Source organism: Vicugna pacos, chromosome 6 (assembly GCF_048564905.1).
Source record: "Vicugna pacos chromosome 6, VicPac4, whole genome shotgun sequence".
Lineage (NCBI taxonomy): Eukaryota > Metazoa > Chordata > Mammalia > Artiodactyla > Camelidae > Vicugna > Vicugna pacos.
Window position 1 is genome coordinate 16111582 of NC_132992.1, and position 23377 is coordinate 16134958.

The 23377-nt window shown below is 47.4% G+C and overlaps 1 protein-coding gene across 2 annotated transcripts; it reads left to right on the top strand.

The window, feature by feature from the left end:
* Positions 1 to 210: 210 nt before the first annotated feature.
* On the top strand, positions 211 to 22128 carry HDC (histidine decarboxylase). 2 transcript variants are annotated; one of them, XM_072962469.1, is made up of 12 exons: positions 211 to 336; positions 2421 to 2593; positions 5947 to 6132; positions 7210 to 7332; positions 9560 to 9694; positions 9947 to 10090; positions 10521 to 10587; positions 11428 to 11590; positions 11682 to 11772; positions 16861 to 16959; positions 20924 to 21025; positions 21160 to 22128. In XM_072962469.1, exons 1-12 carry the CDS (start codon positions 306 to 308, stop codon positions 21904 to 21906), a joined length of 2061 nt encoding a protein of 686 aa, XP_072818570.1. In that variant the 5' UTR covers positions 211 to 305; the 3' UTR covers positions 21907 to 22128. The 2 variants fall into 2 exon arrangements, with proteins under 2 accessions (XP_072818570.1, XP_006208417.2); XM_006208355.4 differs by having other exon boundaries at positions 6019 to 6132.
* The last annotated feature ends 1249 nt before the right edge of the window (positions 22129 to 23377 follow it).

Below are 23377 nucleotides of genomic sequence, written 5' to 3' on the forward strand. Positions count from 1 at the left end.
TCTATTGTATGAATCCAGGGGCAGAAAGAAATGAGGGCTCTTGACCGTATGCACCTGGCGGCTGCCTGCTAAGTGCACTGTTTAATTTAGAAGCAGCTAAATTGACCAGCTAAAGTTCACTGTTCCCAGAAAGGACTGGGGGGAAGAAGGGGTGGAATTAATTAAGCCCAGAGGAAGGGCCCTGGAAGGGCGGGGCTAAGGTGGAAGAAAGGAGAACCCTATAAATAAAGGGTGCACAGGCCGCCCAGGAGTGCACCTTCCACCTCCTCCGTGTGGTCTGTGAGCCGCAGCCGAGCCCGAAGGAGATGATGGAGCCCGAGGAGTACAGGGAGCGAGGTGAGTGTGGCACCCCGGCCCCTTCCCTGCTGCCATTCTTGTAGGACCTGCTGCTTAGATTTTGGGGTGTCGTTTGACTGGAGCAGAAGAACTGCCTTCTGAGAGCTGGCTAGTGCAGAATACTTCCCGAGGAATGTGGCATCTGCGTTTAAAACTACTCTCAACCTCTCCTTCGTCCTCCCTCTCATACATCAGCTCTCAAGTCCGTTCATACTGCATTGTCACGTTTTTCCTTTCTGCTTTCCCCCAGAAGAGGGGATTTGGATCTGATCCACTAAATGGGGGAAAAAGAGGGGATTACTCATATTCTGGAATAGAAAATCATTTCCCTAAGTGTTCTGTAGTCACTGCAAAATCTTATCTTTCTTCTGATTGGTTTCTTTATGTGGGAACCTCTCTGGAGTGTTCTTTCATTTAGTTATTCAGTCCACACGTAATTACTGAGCACCTCCTACGTCTCAAGCCTCGTGTGATGAGTGAAACCAAATGGTTATCCTGTTTCCCGGCACGGCTCTCTTAAGAGGGAAAGTAGATCGTTGTTCATAGTTACTCTCTCTATAAGGTTTTATATCCTCACCCCCACTAGTAAGTTATTTTGCTTAAAATTTCTTTGCCGTAAGGCATTGTCCCGTGTTAAAGTCCAACTTTTCCTCTCTTTCCTCCACCCGGGCATAACTCACTGAGACGCTATCAGCCTTTATACTTCAGTGGGCATTAGCTTCTTCCATTGCTTTCCAAAGGCACTTTTCGCTGAGAGCAGGCTCCTGGGGATATTCATCCTGTGAACAGAACACAAACGAATTTCTTATGGTTCCTGGACAAGTAGAGGGTGAGGCCCAGGGCTCTGGGAGCTGTGGAGGGGTGCCACAGCTGCAGTCACGAGGGGTGGCGGGCTGTGGGAGGGTTGGAAGAAGCACAAAGGAGAGAGAAGGGTGCTGAAAGTTTCCCCAGTTTTGTCTGGGGTTGGTCTTGCTCATGAAATTTTGCATAAGATGATGCAGAGGGAAGGAATCGGGTTTTCTCTACTGGTCTCTGTCTCTCCCTCTCTTTCTGTTTCTCTCTCTCTTATAATGCAGGGGGGAAAGGAGCCTGGGGAGGACTAAGGAGGAATGATGGATATTGAGAGAGACAGAAAGGGAGAGGTGATCACATAGACACAGAGAAGGAGAGAAGCAATGAGAAAAAAAGAGAGAGAGGAGGAGACAGAGGCTTTGAAGACAGAGACCCTCTCCTGAGAAAAGAAAGGGAAGACAGAATAAATAATTTGTGGTGGCTCCAAGTATTTGATATGGCTGTTTTTCTTCCCTATTCATGGATTTATTTGTTTGAAAAAATTTTTTGAGCGTTTACAAACTGTTCTAGGCATTGTGTTGGTGGAGGCAGAGGGAGGGAGATAAATGGATTAAGACAAGGTCCTGCATGTCCCCCAGGTTTCACGTTGGTGCAGGCTTCTTATTCTGGGCCTATGGTTGTGCTTTAGGGAGTCCATGAACCTCAGAAATTCTACAGAAAACTAGGTATATGTATAAGCCTATAGTTTTAATCAGATTCTCAAGGAAGTACATGGGTTAAAAAAGGTGGGGAACTACTGGTTCAATGGGAATGGTGAGCAAATAGATATTTTACCTTTTATCAGAACCTGGCTTGGGAACTTGCCATCTGTGCCAACAAAGAATGTAAGGGGGGTGTGTGTGTGTGCGTGTGTGCAACAATTTTTGCATGGAAAGAGCCACAGCATTTCTACTGGACTCATAAGGTAGTAAGTGAATAGCTGCTCTGTGTTTGAGAAGAAAAGAAAGGTAGGAGAGCTGATCAAGACTGACATGGATAAGGGAAACGGAGGAAAAAGAAATACTTTACTTCCATGCAGTGTTTAATGCCTTGAAGATTTTCCCACTTGTTCATTTATTCAGTCATGCACTCCCTCCATCTTTCATTCACTCCCTTACATGTTTTTTAATTCTCAGCCCATGACTCCATTTCCTCCTTCACCAAGTCACCTGGCCCCGACTGGAGGGTGATGGGGATGAATTGGCCAGGCCTGGCCTGGGAACCTGAGGCTGGTTTCACTGCCTCTCTTGTAGGAAAAGAGATGGTGGATTACATCTGTCAGTACCTGCGCACCGTGCGGGAGCGGCGGGTGACTCCTGATGTGAGACCTGGCTACCTGCGAGCCCAGCTGCCTGACAGTGCTCCCGAGGAACCTGACAGCTGGGACAGCATCTTTGGGGACATTGAGCGAATCATCATGCCTGGGGTGAGATGCAGTCACCACACGGGCGATTCTGAATCTGGGTGCAGGCGAGCAGGCGGTAGTCCTGGAATGACCTGCCGTGGGTACACCTGGGGTGATCCTTTAGCCACTGGTCGCCCACTTCCAAGCCTGTCTTCTGGACATGTGGAGGGCCAGGCCTCGGTCTGGACTTGGGTTTCCGACCTGTAGAGCTGAGTAGGGAGCTGGAGGGGATGAGGACTGCATTCCAGGGCCTGTTCAACAAAAGTGTGGAAATCCGATGGGGTGCGGTGAATAGTGAAATTTGGCTCTGAGGGGAAAGGACAACTGTGGGAAGCAAGATGGAGAGAGGAGGTGGGAGGTGGTCCCTGAAGCCCCAGTTGGCCGAGCCAGGGACTCTCCTACAGAATCCTGAGACTTGCCAAAGGGAAGGAGGGAAGAAAACACACTCCTCTGAGGGCACCACGATTCCCAGGTTGAGTGGGCAGAGAAGCCAAGTAAGTCCCAGTCAGCTCCTTCCTTTCTCCTCCTTGAGGGGGAGCCACGTCCTTCCTAACCAGGGGAGGTCTCATGACTGACCTGCTTTTCAGGAGTAGGAAGGAGCTGTCCCTGAAGCATCTACACTTTTGGCGACAAAGGGCACAGCCTAGTGACAGCTCTAGTGGGGCCGAGGAACAGACAGGAGCTGGCTGATGCCTGAAGCTTGTGTTGGAGCCAGCTACCATAAGCTGAGATGATGTCCCTGACCACCTGGGAGAGGAGCTGGGCCAGGGTGCCCAGGGAGCAAAACGTGCACCATCCTTTTCCCACAGAAAGCCTGCCTTTTACTGAGCTCCGTGCCATGTGCTGGCTACTTTACTAGCAACACTATAGGCTAACTTGTTTTATCCCAGAGTGGCCCTAAAATCCCCATTTTACAGATGAGGAAACTGAGGCTCAGAGAAGTTTTTGTCTTGCCAGAGTCATATGGGTCCCAGCTTGGGGCATTGATGTCCTGCAGCTCTCCCCCAGGATGACTTTGATATTTGCTCCCACCATCCCCAAAGAGCTTGGGACGGAGATGTGATAGAAATATGCCTGGAGGCAGGAGTGGGACATTATTGAAACTTAGAAAGTAATGGCAAGTTTGTCCAAAGCCAAATACTCATCTCTGACCATTCAGCCTATTTTGCAAGCATCTTTTGAAAATTTCTCAATCAGTAAAGCTCTACCAAGGAAGCTCGCTGCCCGATAAGATTATCTCATGGATTTCATTCTGTAAAGTGTTATCTGCGGAAGGCCCAACCGTAATTTGGTAGTGAGACTGAAAGCAACTGTCAAAAGAGGTGGAAATGAGCTGATTCATTTGACGGAAAGAAATTCCAGCAGTTGCTGGGGGTGTGGTTAAAGAGGCTCATTTCTGGACCCAGAGGTCTGTCTGTTTTGATAAGCATTTCTCTGATTTATCTTATCTTGTTTATCTTATAAGAACAGACAAATTGCCTCTTGATAGGGCCCAGAGGTGGAAGACTTTCTCTGGGGTTTCCAAAATACTGTCACTAAACACATTGATAATGAAGACTCAATCTTCCAGCTCATCTCTCAGGCTGCACCAGCCTCACAGAGTTGGCCTGAAAGCAGTTGGCCCCTTACTTTCTCATCTGGGTTAGCACGTCATTGAAAACTGGATTAATTTTTTCCTCCATGCCACCTCCCAGACTCGAAGAGAAGAAAAACTATCCTTTTACTTTAATTCCAACCCTAGTTAGAGAAACCCCGCCTCCTCCTCCTGCAGAGCAGGGGGAGAAGACAGGGTGACATCCTGCTTAGGTGCTGGGCTCCGAGTCGGGCAGCCCTGGGTTCCTGTCCTGACGCTGACATCTGTCCCTACAAGGTGTGTGTGATCATGGGGGTGCTGCCTCTCTCCGCCAGCCCCAGTTCTTATCTGTGAAACACGGATAATGGTAGAACCTATCTAACAGAGGGGCTGTGAGAACTAAATAAGAAAAAGCGTGGAAAGCAGAAGAAAACTTATTACCTATCATCCTTCTACCTGGTGAAAATTGGAAGAAGAGGTCTGATTATTGAAGAGTCAGTCAGGATATGCGAGGTATCTATCACCATGCGATTAGCTTACTGTTAACACTAGTGCTTTCCATTTTACGAATTTCCTCCCAGGCTGATCCATACAATAATCCCAGGAGACAGGATTTATTTTATGATGAGAAACTGAGGTAAACTGAGGGAGGACTCTGGTGTTGGGGGTCTGACTTGGATATAAAATTTGGGATGTCATTTAAGAAAAAAAAATCAAGAATGGATCTTGAAAGACACCTGTGCAAACATGGGACCTTGGAGCTTCAGTACATTAGCTTCACAATAAATCTACATGGTCACACAGCTGGTTACAGGCAGGACCTGTGTCCTTGGGCTTAATCTTAAGCTCCTTCTACCATACACCTTGTCCAGGACACGTCCTTGCTCTTGAAGAATTACAGGAATTTGTGCACACTAAATAAATCGATGATACACTCAGTTCTCAGTAGGGTGAAACATCAAGAATGGGAGTGTTCCGTGGGCTCAGGGAAGAGTTCAAGGGGGCATGGGAACTGGGGGAAGGGTTCACAGAGGAAATCAACATTTAGGAGTTTTCTAAGAATTAACAGGTTTTGGAAGGTCATGTCTGTATGAGAAGTGCCCTCCTGTCAGGGGACACAGCTTTGCTCAAAGACATGAACCCAGAAATGATCAGGGCATGTTTGTAGAACAGTGAGATGAAGCCAGATTAGATAATCAGTGAGGCCAATGAGCCTCTGAGGATGCTTCCAGGACCTGTTATAGGGGGCTCTTCCCATCCACTGGCTCTTCCTTATATGGGGTTAAACTCATTGGAAGCTCACGGGTTAACGTGGAGGCAGGGTCCCATGCCCTTGGGCTGGCACTTCTGCCCTCTCATCTCCTCCCTCCATCACCACTGGGAAGCTAAGGACAGCTTTGAACCCATTCCCACTGATCCTCTGCAGGAGCTGCGTGCCCGGAGAACTCAGGATGCTTTTTGCAAGACTGGGCGCGACAAGCAACCTGTTCTTCCTGAGCTCACAGTCCCCCCTTCCTTTCATGCTGGGTAGGAGCAGCCTGGGGGATAGGCACTGGAGGTGAATGCAAACACTACCTAGAATCCACAGCTCTAATTCCCACCGCGATTTCCACTTTGCATATTCCCTTCTGGTCTTTGCACATGTGCAAACCCTCCGCTGGTGAACTAGCTCAGAATGTGAGAAATGGGGGTGGCAAGAACACCATGAGTATGTTCTATGGGTTCTATGTGATTTGTGTCACTTGTTCAGTTGTCTTAATAGTGTCAGGCTGTCTCTAGAGCGGGTGCTTCCCCTTGCCAGGGAGGGTCTCTGGAGGAGGAAAGCCTCTGGGACCTGCCTTCTGGTGCCACCGTGTCCACGCTCTGCCTCCAGGTGGTACATTGGCAAAGCCCCCATATGCACGCCTACTACCCAGCTCTCACCTCATGGCCGTCACTGCTGGGAGACATGCTGGCCGATGCCATCAACTGCTTGGGATTCACCTGGGTGAGTAGCAATAGCTGTAGCTGTAACCAGGGGTAGAGGGGACATCGCAGGAAGTGATCTCCTGGGGCTGATATATTTTGTCCTGGTCTCTGAACAGGGTTTAAAGTTAAATGTTAACAATGGCTATGTTGTTTGAGCTTAAGCTTTTTGTTTGTTTTTAGTTTTGCTTTTGTTTTGGGCGAGTTATTATTTTATTGATAGGTTTATTATTTTTTTCAATAGAAGTGCTGGGGATTGAAACCAGGATCTTGTGCATGCTAAGCACACACTGTACCACTGAGCTATATCCTCTCCCTCGAGCTAAGCTTTATATAAATTGTCTCATCCTTTACCCCTATGGAATTATGAGTATTGGCCCCATTTTGTAGGGGCCAATTAAGAAGTTAAGGCTTAAGGAACTTCATGTCCCCAAGACCACACAGCTCACAGAGACAGAGATGAGTTTGGGGCTGAGATCTGGTTATTACCACAGTTTGTGACCCTCACTAAGCACTTTGTTTCCTGTGGGTACAACTTCCACTGTGCTCTTGTCTTCAAGGGGTTAGGAATGGACCCTAGTACTTCCATTAATAACCCATTAAGCACTTCCAATCAGTTTTAAGTTGTTCCAGAAGCCTCCTAGAAGGACTTTATATTTTAAGCCTGAACTGTTTATGTGTGTGGGTGGGGTGGGAGCTGGGAAAGTTCCTGTCCTTTCCAGGAGGGAGCGCTGTCTTTCTTAGTCCTAAAACATCCCCCTGGCCTTCAGCATGCTTCTCAGCTGGATATTTTACGGACTTGGGGAGCCAAATGGAAGCAATCATTTCTAGGGCTGTTCTTCCACAGAGCCTTTGAGTCACAGGAGAATCCACCTCCTTGAAGGTGGCCTGAATCAAATCCCCACATTCTTTCCCCTTTTTGGTTTGGCAAAGGGATGGGAAGGGATGGGGCACAGGGCCTGACAGTGGCGCCTTCTCCAGGGACAAGTTAGGTTAGGCCTGGGGAGACTCAAGGCGGAGACAGATTTAGTTTCTGGGGATGGTGGAGGCACCTTGGTGCCCGGGGCCCTTGGGGATGAAGTTGTTCTCCTTCTCTCAGGCTTCCAGCCCTGCGTGCACGGAGCTGGAGATGAACATCATGGACTGGCTGGCAAAGATGCTGGGACTCCCAGACCACTTCCTGCACCACCACCCCAGCAGCCAGGGAGGAGGCGTCTTGCAGGTGCCTCCAAAGGCAAACTCCCCTTAGCTGAGTCGTAAAAGATAAGCCAAACCCTTGCCCAGGCAATTGTCATGTGTTCCATGGGGTTCCCTGCGTATCACTCACACCCCCATCGCCACTTCCATCTTCACTAGCACGACTGCCACCACCGTCACCCGACACCACCAACCCCACCACAGCCCCCGCTCCCACTGCTGCCGCCACTACCATCGCGACTCCCATTGGGTTTACACCACTGCCACCACTGTCTCCACTCTTCTTTCAGTTTTTCTTTGAAAAAGATCAATCAACACATTATCACATGTCTGCTATTCCTTGAATCAGGTTTCTTAGTTTGTGATCTAACTCTCCTCCCTTGTCCGATTTTATACCGTATGGTAAGTGGAAAAGAGAAAGCAAGTAAAGACTTCTTTCCCTCCCTCCCGGGCCCTGGAGATGCTTGGCAAGGAGAGAAATTAACAATGTAAATCGAGTTACCTTATCTTATAACCTTGTCTTTTGAATTTTGGCCAAATGATGGTTCTTCAAATATTTCATTTTTCTGTCCAGAACAGTGCAGCATAGTGGAATCTACTGGGTGCCTTCCATAGACTATGGGTACTTTTGCATCTCTAAATCCTTGACATTCATGAGAGTTTGGTTCTGAGACCTTTGAGAACCCCCAAATTCTTGAATCCTTCTGTAATACGTAATTGTCTTGATTTTTCTAATATAGTATTTTCTCGACTTTATAGAGAAGTAATAATAATAATAATAATAATACCCTCAAAGGGATTAAGTAAATTCTTCTATTACATGAAAAGAGCCATGCTGCCCTGAGATGAGAACTGGAAAGTCTGCTGGGCCCGTTTGCTAGCTAAGTGACTCTCTCTCTCACGCCAGTTTTGTACCAAGATTAAAATCTGAACCCCACAGAAAGACAGATAACTGCATGTTGTGAACTTTCTGGGTTGTGAGCAGTTACAGCTTCAGATACTATATCTGGAAGAACATGCTAAATGTCTGCTGGACATGATCTTGCTTCTCATTGAATTATCTCCAAGAACCCTGTCAGTAAAAAATGTTATCCTCGGTTTTGGAGATAAGGGCACGGATGTTCAGAGAGGTTAAAAATTTGCTCCAGGTCACACAGCTGGTAAGTGGAAGAATGAAGATTCAAACCCAGGCCTGTCTCAATCCAAACAGTGCTTTCTCCTGTATTCATCAACCACGTGAACTTGGTTTAGTCCTGTAACGTCTCTGAGCAGCAATATCCCTGTATGCAGACAGGAATCACAGCATCTCAGGTTTTATAAGGAGCAAAGGGAATGACAGAAAGTGTTTTGTAAAGTATGAAATGCTATACAGATGGTATTATAATATTATTATTATTGTTGGCTTCCTTGTTGTGGCGTAATTTTCAGCCACCGAATATCTTGTGGGACCTGGTCTATACCATTCGCTGTGACACTGTCTGCCCGGCTTTTCAGCAGGGAGTGATCAGCTGTAGGTCATCTGAAGCTTTCAGGAAGCAAAGACACAAAAGACCGAGCAAATGAATGGTGAGAAACCAACAGGATTCCTGTGAGGTTGCTGAGGGAGGCCCAGGATTCCCACAGTCATGGCCAGAGCAAAATCCTATCCATCGCTTTTTTAGATAATTGATACTCCCACTCTTGCAGGCAGCTAAAGGAATGCTCCCCATTTTATAAATGGAAATATTTTGGAGGGGCAATATTAGTTCAAGATCACAAGAGCCACTGGCAACAAAACTGAGGCCAAAGTCATCTCTCACAGAAGCCAGAACCCTCTCTCTCTGGGATATCCCTGTGGAAACAAACTCCATTTCCATACCTAGTACATTGAAAGTTCTTTTTTTTTTTTCCCTTAAACACAGGGAACAAACATACCTACAAGCAGACTTGTACCTAGCAGGGACTGAACATTCCCTTTTTGGTCTCTGTGATCTAATCAAGATGTTGGTGAAAATTTGCTTTCATTAATTTCCCTGAAAATTAGAGGAGAGGTGCCCTGGGATACACAGGAGGTTGTGAATGGAGAACACAGAATAGGTCTGTGAGCTGGGGAGGAAGGACAGCCCCTTAGGCAGGGGCTGTGTCCTTCCCTGGCAATAGCTATTAAACACACACACACACACACACACACACCCACCCCCTTACGAAGCCAGGGGAATTTGCCAAGAGAACACAGGCAGAGGCTGCCACTGGTAATCCTTCTTCCACTGCAGAGCACAGTCAGCGAGTCCACCTTGATCGCCTTGCTAGCGGCGAGGAAGAACAAAATCCTGGAAATGAAAGCGTCCGAGCCTGGGGCAGACGAGTCCTCCCTGAACGCCCGGCTCATTGCCTATGCCTCGGACCAGGTGAGCTGCCCGGCACAGGCCACGCCTTCAGGGCAGTGCTTGGCTTCTGGGGTCCTAGTCCTTGAATGATTTCCTTGTAGACATGAACGGGCTGGATCGAGGGCAGCTCAGGCCTCGGAGGTGGTCTCCGGGAACCCTGGGGGAAGATGAACGTTCGATGCTGTGTTTGCTTCCCCTGATCTGGCTCCGGTGGGTTCTAAGCAGTGCTCCTCCCAGGACGACTCTGCTAACTGGTTTCTATGGTCCTGCCAGGCCCACTCCTCAGTGGAAAAGGCTGGTTTGATTTCTTTGGTCAAGATGAAATTTCTGCCCGTGGACGACAACTTCTCACTCCGAGGGGAAGCTCTTCAGAAAGCCATTGAGGAGGACAAGGAGCGGGGGTTGGTGCCTGTCTTTGTAAGTCAGACCAAGTTCTGAGCTTAGGATGATAGAGCTGGGACAGGAGGAGGGATTTTTATCAGAATTCAGGTAAGTAACATGCTGCACATAAGAGCAGAAGGGTCCTTGAACACAGTGTTTCACATATTATGAGTCTGTGTGAAATAAATTTTGTGGGTCATAGCCAGTATTAAAAAAAAATGAAATAGAAGGGAAAATATCTGCATTTCTGTAGTGAGAATACACATTGTTTGGTAAACTTTTTATGTCAAATACATGTATGTCCTAGGTAGCTGTATTTCTTCCTGTGGGTCATGATAAAATATAGTGTGAAATGCACACTGTGCTAATGGGATGGATGGGATAGATAATACCTGTGATTAAATCTTTTTCAGGCCCAATGTGTCACATGAGCCCACTCTCCCATGTTAACTTTGTTTTCCTCCAGGTCTGTGCAACACTGGGGACCACTGGGGTCTGTGCATTTGACTGCCTATCAGAGCTGGGCCCCATCTGTAAGTGTCTGTCCTGTCTGGCTAGGAAGACAAGTAGTGTTCCCTAGAGCACGAATCCTTAACCAACCCAGTGGAATTATCTCGCCCCTCCTTGGTCAATGCAGGGAGCATGGGAAGAGCCAGCAGAGGTCACCAGCACCTTCCGGGCAGCTAGGTCACTGCTTTGCCCAGGCGCGGAACCAAGGCTTAGAGCTGCCCTCCTTCTCAGCCTGTCTAGGAGGCAGCAGTGGGAGGGCCTTAGGCCTCTCACATCTCACTTGTATGTTGAAATCCGCTTAAAGCAGGTAGTATCCAAAACACAGGGTGAATGAGGCTTGGGGGAGTATTTTCTGGTCTAGACTAAGAAAATGAAAAGGGTGGAGGTGGGGAAACTGTTGGGGGAGATAAAGGCAGAAAAGAAACCCAAATGTGATTGTTCCAAATCCTCAAGCAAGAAACCTACTAGGAAAGAGAGACACGCCCTCACTGACGTTTGTTTTAGGTGCATGAACATTGCTCTCCAAACCAGCAGTAGGTTGCTTTTCATTCCAGAAAACTCTAGGTGGAGCCAAGAGGGTGCCGACCCTCTAGGCCAGTGAGACGAAAGGCCAGCGGAGGCGCTGTAGGCTTTCCTCGTAGGGGTGGCCGTGCCTCATTTGGCCCCAATCCTTGCACGGACACCCTCCCCTCATCTCCACATGCCTCCTTATGTCATTTAGCCAAAGCAGTCCTTCCTTTCCCAGCCCTTCTCTTGCTGCCCACAAGCTGGCTGAGCCAGACAAGAGATGCCTTTTAGCTGGCTGGTGGCACACACTCCCACCCTCAGGGCCACTCCCAGCCAGGCGACGTTTGCCTCCGCAGGTGCCCGTGAGGGGCTGTGGCTCCACATTGATGCTGCCTATGCGGGCACTGCCTTCCTGTGCCCCGAGTTCCGGGGGTTTCTGAAGGGCATCGAGCATGCCGACTCCTTCACCTTTAATCCTTCCAAGTGGATGATGGTGCACTTTGACTGTACTGCGTTCTGGTGAGTGTGACAGCCCAGCTCCCAGCCTGTGGGAAAGCTTTGCTTCCTGCAGACAGGCCTCAGCCATTAATGCCCATTTGGGAACCCACAGGGTCAAGGACAAGTACAAGCTGCAGCAGACCTTCTCTGTGAACCCCGTCTACCTCAGGCATGCCGACTCGGGCGTGGCCACCGACTTCATGGTGAGTGGTCGGAACCGGCAGCCTGGCTGCCTCTAAGGTGGAAATGGGCTGCATCTGACCCCCGAGGGTCTCCTTCCGTCAGAGAGCTGCACACTGTGAGCCCTTCCCATAATGCTGCCACCGTCTACCTTTGGCTTCAAGCTGTGCCTCAGTGTACAGAATGAAATCCAGAGAACTTTAAAAACCCTAGCAAATGAGACCAACCTTTGAGGCAGTATGCAAGTTTCCTGAATATTTGTGGCATTTAAAAATTCTCCCTACCACCACAGGACCAATTTTCTTCTGCCTTCATCCTGGATTATCTTTTCTGCTTACCCCTCAGCAGCAGGGCAGGGCGGAGAACTTCCATGGGTAGGGAAAGAGACTCCTTGCTTAAATCATTTTCAGCTTTCTGTCCCTGTAGAGGCACTGTAGGAGGCTCCTCGGTGAGGATGGGGCATGGGTGCCCTTCCTGAGGCCTGGGATGCCTCCAAGCAATCCTGCGCTGCCTACCAGCTGCAACCTCAATCTCTTGCCCCTGCCCACATCCCCAGCCTGTGCTATCTCTTGGGGGAAACAACTTCATCAGATTTACTCCTCAGTTTGAAGATGAGCTGTCCCTTTAATTGTAGGGTAGACAGGAATGTAAGCTTGGTTTGGGATTGCATAGCAGCAGTGGGCTTTTGGGAAACTTAGTGGACCTCTCTCAGCCTCAATCTTCTTACCTGAAAAATCAGTGTGTGGCACTGATTTCATAGGGTATTGGGAGGCTGAAGTGGGAAGACACATGTGGATCACTTAGCACAATACCGGGAATGTGGCCCATGCTCAATAAATGTAGGCTTGATGTTCCTAAAAGCTCTTTTTTTTTAAGATGCAGAGATTGGTTACATAGAAAAGTGGTCAAGCATGTAGGTGCTAAAGCCAGGATGGCCTGTATTTGAATTCCAGTTCCTCCATTTCTTAGCTTGTGTAGCTTTGGGCAAATGACTTTAAGTCTGTGTCTAGATTTTCTTGTCTGTAAAATGAGGGTGACAATCACAGTGCTGCCTTCTTAGGCTTGCTGTGAGGATTAAATGAATTAACACAGTGAAACACAGAGAGCAGTGCCTGACATCTGTGAGTAATTCTTTGTGAAGAGATGGTTCTCTCTTATCTCCTGGGGCTCAAGTGTCCTGCCCTTTTCGTCCTAAAATAATCGCCCCATCATTCCTTGATTATACTGGTTATTCCCTCGGACCAGCTCACGCTTTCTTTAGGTTTTTGAAGCTTTTTGATTGGAATTACAGGCAGTAAACTTGCATTGGTGAGGGGAGGACCCTCCAGAGGTTGATAAAAATAGAAAAAAAAAGATTCTTTTACTTCCACTGCCCTGTCTGGTGGGTTTTCAGCAATTTTTTAATTAAAAAAATTCCACAGCCTCCCCAGGGGAAGATATCTTTAGGGGTAATTCTAGGTTCCTCTCCTGAAATGATGCCCATTCTCCTATAAGTGAATTTGGATCCTCTTAACTTAAGAGCATTATCTTGCCTTGGCCGTTTTGGATTTTGTATTACTTTTGTTGTTGTTGTTCACAACAGCATCCTAGGGTCTTCCTGTGGTTTGTTCCCATCAGTCTGAAGATTTTATGGTATGCTCTCTCTACCAGATCACTTAAAAAAACATCAAATTAAACTTTTCTTCACACTGGCCCAGGGGAACCTTACTGTGTATATTTCTACCTCCAGAAGGTGCTGCTTTATGTTTTCTTTCCCGCACCTCTCATCTGTGGATTTAATTTTCAAATCTCGAAGAAACTCCTAGAAAACCAAAGCTGCCATCTGTTGTGATCCTGGGGGTCTTCACTGCTGCTCCAGCTCATGCCCTAGACTTTTTCACCTGGGTGGCTGCAGCTTTAAATAGAACCCCAGGCTTGTCTGACATGAGCCAGAAATGGAGCGGCTTCCCCGGGAAAGAAGACTTAGGGACTTCATCCCTGGGGTCCTGGCGCCACCTGGAATCAGGGCTAGATTCTTCTGACATCAGGAAGTGCCTTCTCCTCCCCTCAGTGAGTGGATGGGGCATTGTCTTGTCCTTGGCAAGAGAGACCTGAAAAACCTTGAAAGGACAGAGAAGGCTTGGGACAGCCTTTATTCTTCAACTCTGTTTGGATATCCCTTACATTGTCCAACTCTGCTTAAAACTTCGCTCTGTGCATCTGTACTCCTCCTGAGTTCTCTGAACATCTTGGCCATCATTACTTTAAACTCTTTCACAGATAAATTGCCTATCTCGTCATCACGTATTTCTTCTTCTGGGATTTTATCTTGTGCCTTGGCCTGGGAGATATTCCTCTGCCACCTCATATTGTCTACCTTTCTATTTGTATTTTTAGGTAGGTTAGTTACGTTTCTTGACCTTGGAGAGGTGGCCCTCTGTGGAAGACGTCCTGTGAGTCCCAGCAGTACCCTCCTCTTTTGTCACCCAAGGGCCAGGGTCCAGCCTGTCCCAGTGTAGAGTCTTGCCTGGGTTTGTGGATTCCTTCCACAGGCTTTGGGATTGTTTTCTTATTTCTGGTGTCTGCCCCCTGGTGAATGAGGCTGGACTAGAGGCTAATGCAGGTTTCCTGGCAGGAGGAGCCAGTGCCTGCCCACTGCTGGGTGGAGATGGGTCCTGGACCTCTGGTGGATAGGGTGTCTAGAGGTAGGGTGTTTTGTGTCTGAGGAAGTCTGCTGATGGGTGGGGCTGTGTTCCCACCCTATATGTTGCTTGTCCTGAGGCTTCCCTACAGGCTGTTGGGTGGGGCTAGGTCTTGATGCTAATGATCCTATCAAGATGTCAGCCTCCAGGAAAGCTCATGTAGATGAACATTCCCAGAATGTTCACCACCAGCTCTTATGTCCCCTGGGTAAGCAGCAGCCATCCCCTACCTCCCAAGAGACTCCAAAACCAGCAGGCAGGTCTGGCCCTGGTTCCTATGAAATCACTTCCTCTGCCCTCCAACTTGGTGCACGTGAGATTCTGTGTACACTTGTCAAGAGAATGAAGTCTCTGTTTCCCCTAGTCCCGTGGGGCTCCTGGAGTTAAGTCCTACTGGCCTTCAAAACCAGAAGTCTTGGGGTCTCCTCCTCCTCCCAATGCCAGAACCCTGGGCTGGGGGGCCTGATGTGGGGCTCAGACCTCTCCTGTGGGAGGGCCTCTGCAACTTAATTATTCTTCAGCTTGTGGGTTGCCCACGCAGGGTGTATGGGGCCTGATTATATCACAAGCACACCCTTCCTACCATCCTGCTGTGGATTCCTCTTTATGCTTCCGGTTGAAGAAGATCTTTTCTGCTAGGTTCCAGTCTTTTTTTTCCCTCAAGGGTTGTCTAGCAGTCAGTTGTGGTTTTGTTGTAGTCGTGAGGAGAGGCGAGCTCATGGTCCTACTACTCTGCCATCTTGACTGGAAAAATTGGGAAAGCATTGAGTTAAAGAAGAGTCATTTCCAAATTTCTTTTCCCAACAGAAAATATTGGCTAGAACGTGCTGGGTCAGCATGGATTGGGTTTGGAATAGTGACAGTAGGAACCACTGGAGATGTGGATAGAGTGTAAAGAAATCAAAATTAAAAACATCTCTGCCTCTCATGTTAATTTGCTGGTGAATTATAGAAGTCAATTGGCCATAACCATCTGGAAAGCAGTATTTTTAGAGAAGGCTGCTATTATCCATTCATTAATCTCCATCTAGAATGTCCAGTGAGCAAGGGGTAGAGTTGACGCTTTCCCTTACAGGGATTTTGTCCTGTGTCCAGGTTTTGATGCCCTCTGCTGGTGACGAAAGTCCCCAAGCTGGTCCTCAGCACTAGAGTGTTTGGCTTGGAAATCCAAGGCTTATTACTTGATATAGGAGAAACATTGTCCATCAACCAAAGGGTAGTATCCAAACTGTGCCTGGGTCAGGAAATTGGGATGAAAGATGAAGGTGAGCACAGTTTTGAGGATTTGGCAATCCTGTAGAGGAGTAGGTAAATATTTGATGGGACAAATATTTATTTCTAGTCAACAGAAATTGTGGTGAAGCTTTCTGACATTTGGGGTAGAGGTCTTAGAAACCACCTTAGTCATCCGAATAATTGCATATGTTTCCCAAACTCTGCTCTGTTTTCAGATCTGAGAGATTTGTTTGGAATTGGTTTGACATTTTTCAGATCTTTGGTGTCCACAACTTTGAACTTTAAGCTCTGTTGAACTTGGTCACCAGGAACAAAGGGTCAATCTTACTCTAACAGAGGCCGAGAACTTTAAACTCTGTTGAATTTGGTCACCAGGAACAAAGAGTCAATCTAGGTTAAAAGAGACCAAGAGTGGATGCTGATTTGCAATCTGAGGGCTGGAATGCTGCCTCCTGAGGGCACTGGAGTGTTACAGGAAAAATCAGGGCAGGACAGTGAGATTAAATAATGATCATCTAGATTCTAGGCAGAAATACCACTGTGATTTGTGGCTCACGTTTTTATTATCTAAAGAGCCAGAACTTACTGATAACTTCCTGTGAAACTCTTTGCCCTGGTTCCCTGGAACCATTTCCCCTAAGGTACTGTTCGTTCTTTGTCTCACCAGAAGCCAGTGAGGCAGCCACGCCCAAGGTCATGGCCAGTGAGAGGCAGAGCTGGAGGAGAAACCCGGGTTTGCGGGGCTCCAGTGTCTGAGCTCTTGATCACTGACGTCACATGTTTGGAGGGAAGAGAAATAGAACTTTATTTTCTGCTATTCAAGGAACTTAGGTCCTTTTAGAGAACAAAAATATATTGCCCCTATCATGAATTTCAGCTTGGGATGAAATGTTTAAAGTGGCATTAAAAGCAAAGTATCTTCTCCTTCTCCTTGGTTCAGGGTCATGGGCTTGTTTTCGACCTGTCCCGCTCTTGGACCAGGGCCTATTGGCCACCTTCACTAGGATTTGGGCACATGACGAGGCAGCCTTTGGGTAACTTGTCTCAGCTTCTCCTTAGCAACAGCTTCGGGAGTTATGGTGACACCATGCAACCCTGGGTGCCTGGACAGGAAACGAGGGATAAAGCCCAGGGGTGTGTTGGGGAGCCAGGGTCCCTGTCTCTAACCACAAACACCGTGTTCCTTTGTTCTAGCACTGGCAGATCCCCCTGAGCCGGCGGTTTCGCTCTATTAAACTCTGGTTCGTGATTCGGTCCTTCGGAGTGAAGAATCTTCAAGCACACGTCAGACATGTACGTAGTGTGCATACTGTGGGCCGAACCCATGCTTGCTCTGTGGCCTGGTGGGGAGGAAATCTGCTTTCTGCTTTGCAGAACTTCCCTGGGGACCTGTGGTGCATGGCTCAGGTGTCTGGGCCTGTTTGGGAGCTCCTGGGACTTGATTATTCAGGGAGGCTGCTGCTTCGTTAGCTAGAGGATCAGCGAGCAGAACGTGACACCCAGGGCTTTCTGGTATCTTTCCCCCCTGCCTGAATGTCTTGCCTTCTGCTGTCATTGAGCCCCAGGGAGGGGTGGCCTGAGAGCCTGGTTTGCAGGGAAAGAAATAGAGAGTAAACCAAAGGGCACCGTGTGGCCAGGGTAGGAGCCTATCTTTTTTCAGAATTACTCTGGTTGTCACGGCTGTCTGAAAATTTTAGTCACTATTATGGTTATGCCAGAAACATGGCTCTCCTGATTTGGACATGGAGACTTACTGAGTCTGGAACAAACATCCCTGCAATATGTCAACAGGTATTTACCAAAGGTATATTTGGTACAATATATTTCAGCTCAGTTCAACAACCAAATGATTGTGCTAGGAAAGAGATCCAGAGGGAAATGGGACAGGCACGGTCTTCCATCATGTTCTTTATGGAAGTTGTAGATCTTAAGTAAGAACTTTGGCCAGCAGTGTTTTCCTCTCATTTCTATGAGCATCTATGAGTAAGACAGAGTTATTGATAAAAGCAGCAGGGTTAATCCAAAGACATCATGCTTTGTTCCTTTGTGTGTCTCTCCCTAGGGAATTCCTTCCTCATTAAGCAAACACAGAGCCAAATGAAACGGTTGAATCAGTAATTAGGAGTTGGTGATTTTACATTTGTAATCAGTCAACATCAAGGTGTTGATTAACTGGACATTTATCAGTGAGCAGCTGTCACGCAGCAACTGGAGGCACATTGGGCACTTTGTGCTCTCTCGAGATCCTCAGACTCAAAACTGGAAGGTGGTAGCAGGGGGATGAGGGTGGAGGTTACAAGTCATCAGGAAAACTCCTCTGCTTACGGACTAGGAATGGATCTTCAACATGCAGGTGCTGGCCAACACCCATCACGTTGCCTCTTCCAGGCAACTCAAAGCCCTGAATTTCCATCAGCTCCCCACTGCCTACACAGACTCCCAGGCCTGGCTTTCAAGGACTAGATTATCAGCCTCTAAGCTCAAGCTTCTCACCAATGCATTAGAATTCCATCCTCAGGGTGCCTCTGCACCTTCACCTGTGGTCGCCCTCCGGGATAGCTCATGGGTTGTGTTCCACTTTTCCCAGGAGCTTCCCTGACTTTTCCATCTGCCCTGTCTTTGCCTGCTTGGCATTCCTAGGATCACCTATAAAACTGAGCTCTAAAAGGCCACCAGTGTCCCACAAAAGTAAGGGGTGGAACTAAAATGAAGTTGTTTGATGTGAGTTAATTTTACCTCTTCAACTTGACTGCAATCATAATTATTATTACTTGCATAGTGTCTTAAAGAAATAACTTACAGTGTTTCATGAGGTTCTTACAGCAATGCTTGGGGTAGTCACCCTGATGAACCCCCTTTTATAGCTGAGGCTCAGGGACAGTGATTGCTTGGCTTTAGGCTGAAGACCTTTCTTCACAGTTCTGGGCTACTCTCAACTATGTGAGCTCTTGAAAGTTGTATAAAACCAAGTTGTGTATCACTGTTACAGGGTAGTGCTTTTGAGGGATTTGTGTTTGAGTTTTTAGTTCTACCCTTTCCTATTTGGTGACCTTGGACAAGTTACTTAAACTTTTTGTGTCTGCCTTCCTAATTTACAAAATGAGAAAATGATAATACGTCTCTCAAAGGTTTATGGTCATGATTAAATGAGATAATACACACAAAGCCCTTACTTAGTACAGGACCTAATACTCCACTAAGTACTCAGTAAATATTTTCTTTTCCCCCTTCCTCCCCACTCCTCCTCTCCTCCCCTTTCTTCCTTTTCCTCTTCCTTTCTCCTCCTCCTCCTTCATTTTTTCCTTCTTCTGATGATAACAAATCATTGTCGTCGTCATCATCATCTCCTACCACCTACAACAGGGACAGGTAAACTATTTCAGTAAAAGGCAAACAGTAAATATTTTTGGCCTTGCGGGCCATATGGTCTCTCTTGTGACTACTCAACTCTGTCTTTGTAGCACAAAAGCCACCGTAGACAATGTACAAACAAATAAGTGTGGCTGCGTTCCGAAGAAATTTATTTACAAAAACAGGTGTGGAGGGGGCTATATTTGGCCTGGGGCTGCAGTTTGCCCAGCCCTGACCCGGATGGGTATAGGACCCTGGTTGTAACGCTGTACACCTCTCATCTCCCATGGAGAGAGGGGGCTCCTCCCGGGCCAGAATCTTTTCTGGTGGCAGGAATGCTGCCTGCCCTCTTTCCTCTCTCTCCCCTGCCCCTCTTCTGTTTTGTTGCAAATAGTATGTGTTGTAGCAGGGAGCAGAGCATGGTTGGGGGGAGTGTGCTTGGCAACCAGAGATCTGCATTTGCCACTGGTACCCTGGGGACATGACTTGACCTTGGCTCTTCCTAGAAGATGAAGAGATTGAACAAAGATGACTTCTCGGTCTCTTTCCTTGCTCAAAAGTATCGGTTTCACAGTCCTTAGCTAGCCTGATTCTAGATCTGTACCTGAGATGTCTTAATGGTGCTCAGATAGTTTTAAGAAGAATTTCCTTAGAAAGATCTCCAGATTGGCAGGGCAGGGGATGGAAATGGGCCTGGAGGGAAGGAGATACAGGGGAGAATCATGACAAAATTAGAAAATAAATTGTTGAAATAGAAAACAGCTAGAAAAAATGTTTAGCAGGGTGCTTTCCCTGAGAGTGAGCCTTAGGACTTGAAAATGAAAAGTTCTTAGGGCAGGGATTGGAGACCATTTTAAACAGACCATGCATTGGAGAGAGAAAGGGCTTCTGGATCAGGTTTGTAGCACTCTGTCTGCTAAATCCTTTGACTTCTCTTGAAACAGAGTAGCCGGTATGAGAACCAGGTGATAGCAACTACTTAGCAAATATTTTATCGAGATCCTTCTGGGTGCCTGGAGAAATTTTTTAAAATGTAAGAAAAGGCAAGCCCTATCCTTATTTAGTTAATAATACTAAGTAGAAAGAAATAGGAAATTTAAAAAATGACATCAACTTCAGTGAAAGATTGATATGATATAAAACTTAAAAAATTTTTATTATGGTAAAATGTATGTAACACTTACAACTTTAATCATTTTAACTGTGTTATTCAGTGGGGCATTAGGTACATTTACATCTTCTGTTTCCAGAACTTTCCCCGTCATCCCCAGTAGAAACCCATTAAACTGGTTTGAAGCCTTCTCCACGGTGTACCTGGGGATGAGCTGTAAAAATATGTCCTTTGTGAAATGTCAGAAAAAAGAGGATGAAGGGTATTGAGGGGAAAGGGTTTGAGGGGCAAGGGAGAGATGGAGACTCAGGATGGGGGCAGGGCTGTCAGTAGCCCACTGGGTGCCTTTGTGGGCCGTAGAAACAAACATCACTTCCTCTGAGCATTTGCTGCCCGTACGAGGTACCTGCACCGAAAATGCAGAACATGGGCTGGGTTTGGGCCCTTGCCAGCCCCCTAGGCCCATCTGGGAGCCAACATTTGTGAAGCAAGCTATGAGGGATACGTTGCCTTGACTGCAAGCACAGGCCTTCTGATTCTGGGGGTGAGTTGAAAGAGGGCCCTGAGACATGAGTTCTCAAGGTGGATCTAATGTGACAAGAAACAGGGGACACTGGAGGTTTCATAGCTTGGAATGTAAGTAAAATAAAATGGAGAAGAAAATCAGACAGGAGCCACTTAGGTCTCTGGTTCAAAGGTGTCACTGGTTTAAACCCATTTGGCCGTGTGAACGTTTATGCATGGTCGTCCCCTGTCAGATAATAATCTCAGTTCTCTCTGTGTTCCCAATTCTAGGGTACTGAAATGGCAAAATACTTTGAGTCTCTGGTCAGAAATGACCCTTTCTTTGAAATTCCTGCCAAGAGGCACCTTGGTCTGGTGGTTTTCCGTCTAAAGGTAATGCCATCTTCCATGTCCTGTGAAAGATGCTATTTGGTGATTTTCAGCCTCTTGGAAAGGGAAATGCTGGGCTTATGGGGATGCTTACATGGAAATGTGATACAGATTTTACCTCTCTTCATCCTTCACAGGGTCCTAATTGTCTCACAGAAAGTGTGTTAAAGGAACTAGCAAAAGCTGGCCGTCTCTTCCTCATCCCGGCCACTATCCAGGACAAGCTGATCATCCGTTTTACTGTGACGTCCCAGTTCACCACCAGGGATGACATCCTGAGAGACTGGAATCTAATTCACGATGCTGCCACTCTCGTCCTGAGTCAGCATTGCACTTCCCAGCCTAGCCCTCGAGTTGGGAACCTCATCCCCCTGACCAGGGGCCCCAGAGCTTCGGCCAAGGAAATGTCCTTTCAGTCTATCACTGGCACAGGAGACGACCCAGCCCAGGCCAGGAAGACCATCAAGCAGCCTCAGCGTGCGGCAGCCAGTCCTGGGGGAGGGGAAGGCTTTCGCCATCTTGAGACCCTGCTGGACCCACTTGATGACTGCTTTTCCGAAGAGGCCCCTGACGTCACCAAGCACAAGCTGTCCTCCTTTCTGTTCAGTTATTTGTCTGTGCAGAATAAGAAGAAGGCAGTGCGTTCCCTTAGTTGCAACAGCGTGCCGGTGAGCTCTCAGAAGCCACAGCCTGCAGATGGCTCTGTGAAGAATGGGGGCTCCTCCCGGGTCAGGATCTTTTCCAAGTTTCCAGAAGAGATGATGATGCTAAAGAAAAGTGCCTTCAAAAAACTAATCAAGTTCTACAGCGTCCCCAGCTTTCCTGAATGCAGCTCTCAATGTGGGCTCCAGCTGCCCTGCTGCCCTCTGCAGGCAATGGTTTAGACCTGGAGGTTCAGCCAGAGTCCATGAATGTGTTTCAGGGAGTCTCTGAACCCCTCAAAATTGTTCGCTAAATTTATGTGCTTATGTGTGTGTGCATTTTTCTTGGGAGAGAGCCCATAATTTTTCTCAGATTCTGTTAAGGGTCCAGGGTAGTGTATTGACCGGCAGCTTCCGTGATTTAGCTTGTGACATGAAATATAATGTGGAAATAAATTGTGCTTGTCCCTGAAAAAATGCATATCCTGTGTCACTTAATCGACCACTGAAATATTGATGAATTAACCAGGGTGTGTTCTGGAGTCTAAATGAATGTTCTTATGGATTCTGCTTTTGGAGATGCTGAAGATTTGACTTTAATTCTGAGAAAAAGCGTTTGGAGGAGACTCTTGGTATGAGGAAGGCAGGCAGCTTGGGTCAGGCACTGTAGCTTATGGTTTATAAACGAGGCAACGGAGGCCCCAGTTCATGCAGCATTTAAGTGGGCAAAGCCAGGTCTCCTTGTCTTCAGTTAAGCTCAGGCTGTTCCATCAGACTGTACTGTTCACGGTTGTACTTGGCTAGAAGCTCATCATTCAGCAGGCTCCTCGAGTCCTTCAGGACAATTAGATGTTCCCTCTCTAAGTTGGGAACTTGTGCATTTTCTCTTTTCTCTGGACGCGGTAATTAAATAAAAGCCTTGCTCAGAGCAGCTTACCCATGGTGAGTTCATAGGCCAAAAAGTCATTTTCTTTCCATTTCAGTTGGCATGTTGACAGGGAGTGGTTCTGAAATTGGTTATATTAACTGTGCTAAAGGTAGACAAAGCTGGATTCTAAACGGTCAGGACAGCTTTTAGTCAATAATAAACGATTGCAGTGGGAAGAGTCCAGACTGAACCAGACTCAGCTTTGACTTGTACAGAGGTCACTGGGTGTTTTAGAGGGAAAATGTGGGAACAGGGAGGATGCAAATAGGGGCTCAGGAGAGTCAGGGAAATGAAAAATTACGAAAAGCAGGAAGACGGATTGGTCCCTGGGAAACCCATCTGCGTTTGCTCCCTGGTGCTTATTGAAATTAGGCTCCTCCCCTCTCACAGAGCCTGGGAGGCAGGGGCTCTTATCTTCAGGTGTTGTCTGGAACAAACCGGACATCTTTTGGCAGCCTTTAGTTTTCTCAGGCAGGCACTTTAAGGTGATCTAGGATCATCCTACGGGTGTGGCCTTGAGCTGTTAGAAACTTTGCTACTGTTTTGTTCAAGCCTTTATGAGCCGAGGTTGAGGCATGGCAGGGAAGAGAGCTCAGAGAAGCCTGGGTAGAGTCTGGTCAAGTGGAGAATCTCTGTCAAGAGCTTAAATTTTCGTATTGCCTGTTCTTCATGAGTGGTCCCTGAACTTTGCTGCATACTGGAATCATCTGGGAGTCTTTAAAAAAAAAGCACTGATGGCTGGCTCTCAGTCCCAGAAATCTTGCTCTAATAGGTCTGAGGTGGGCC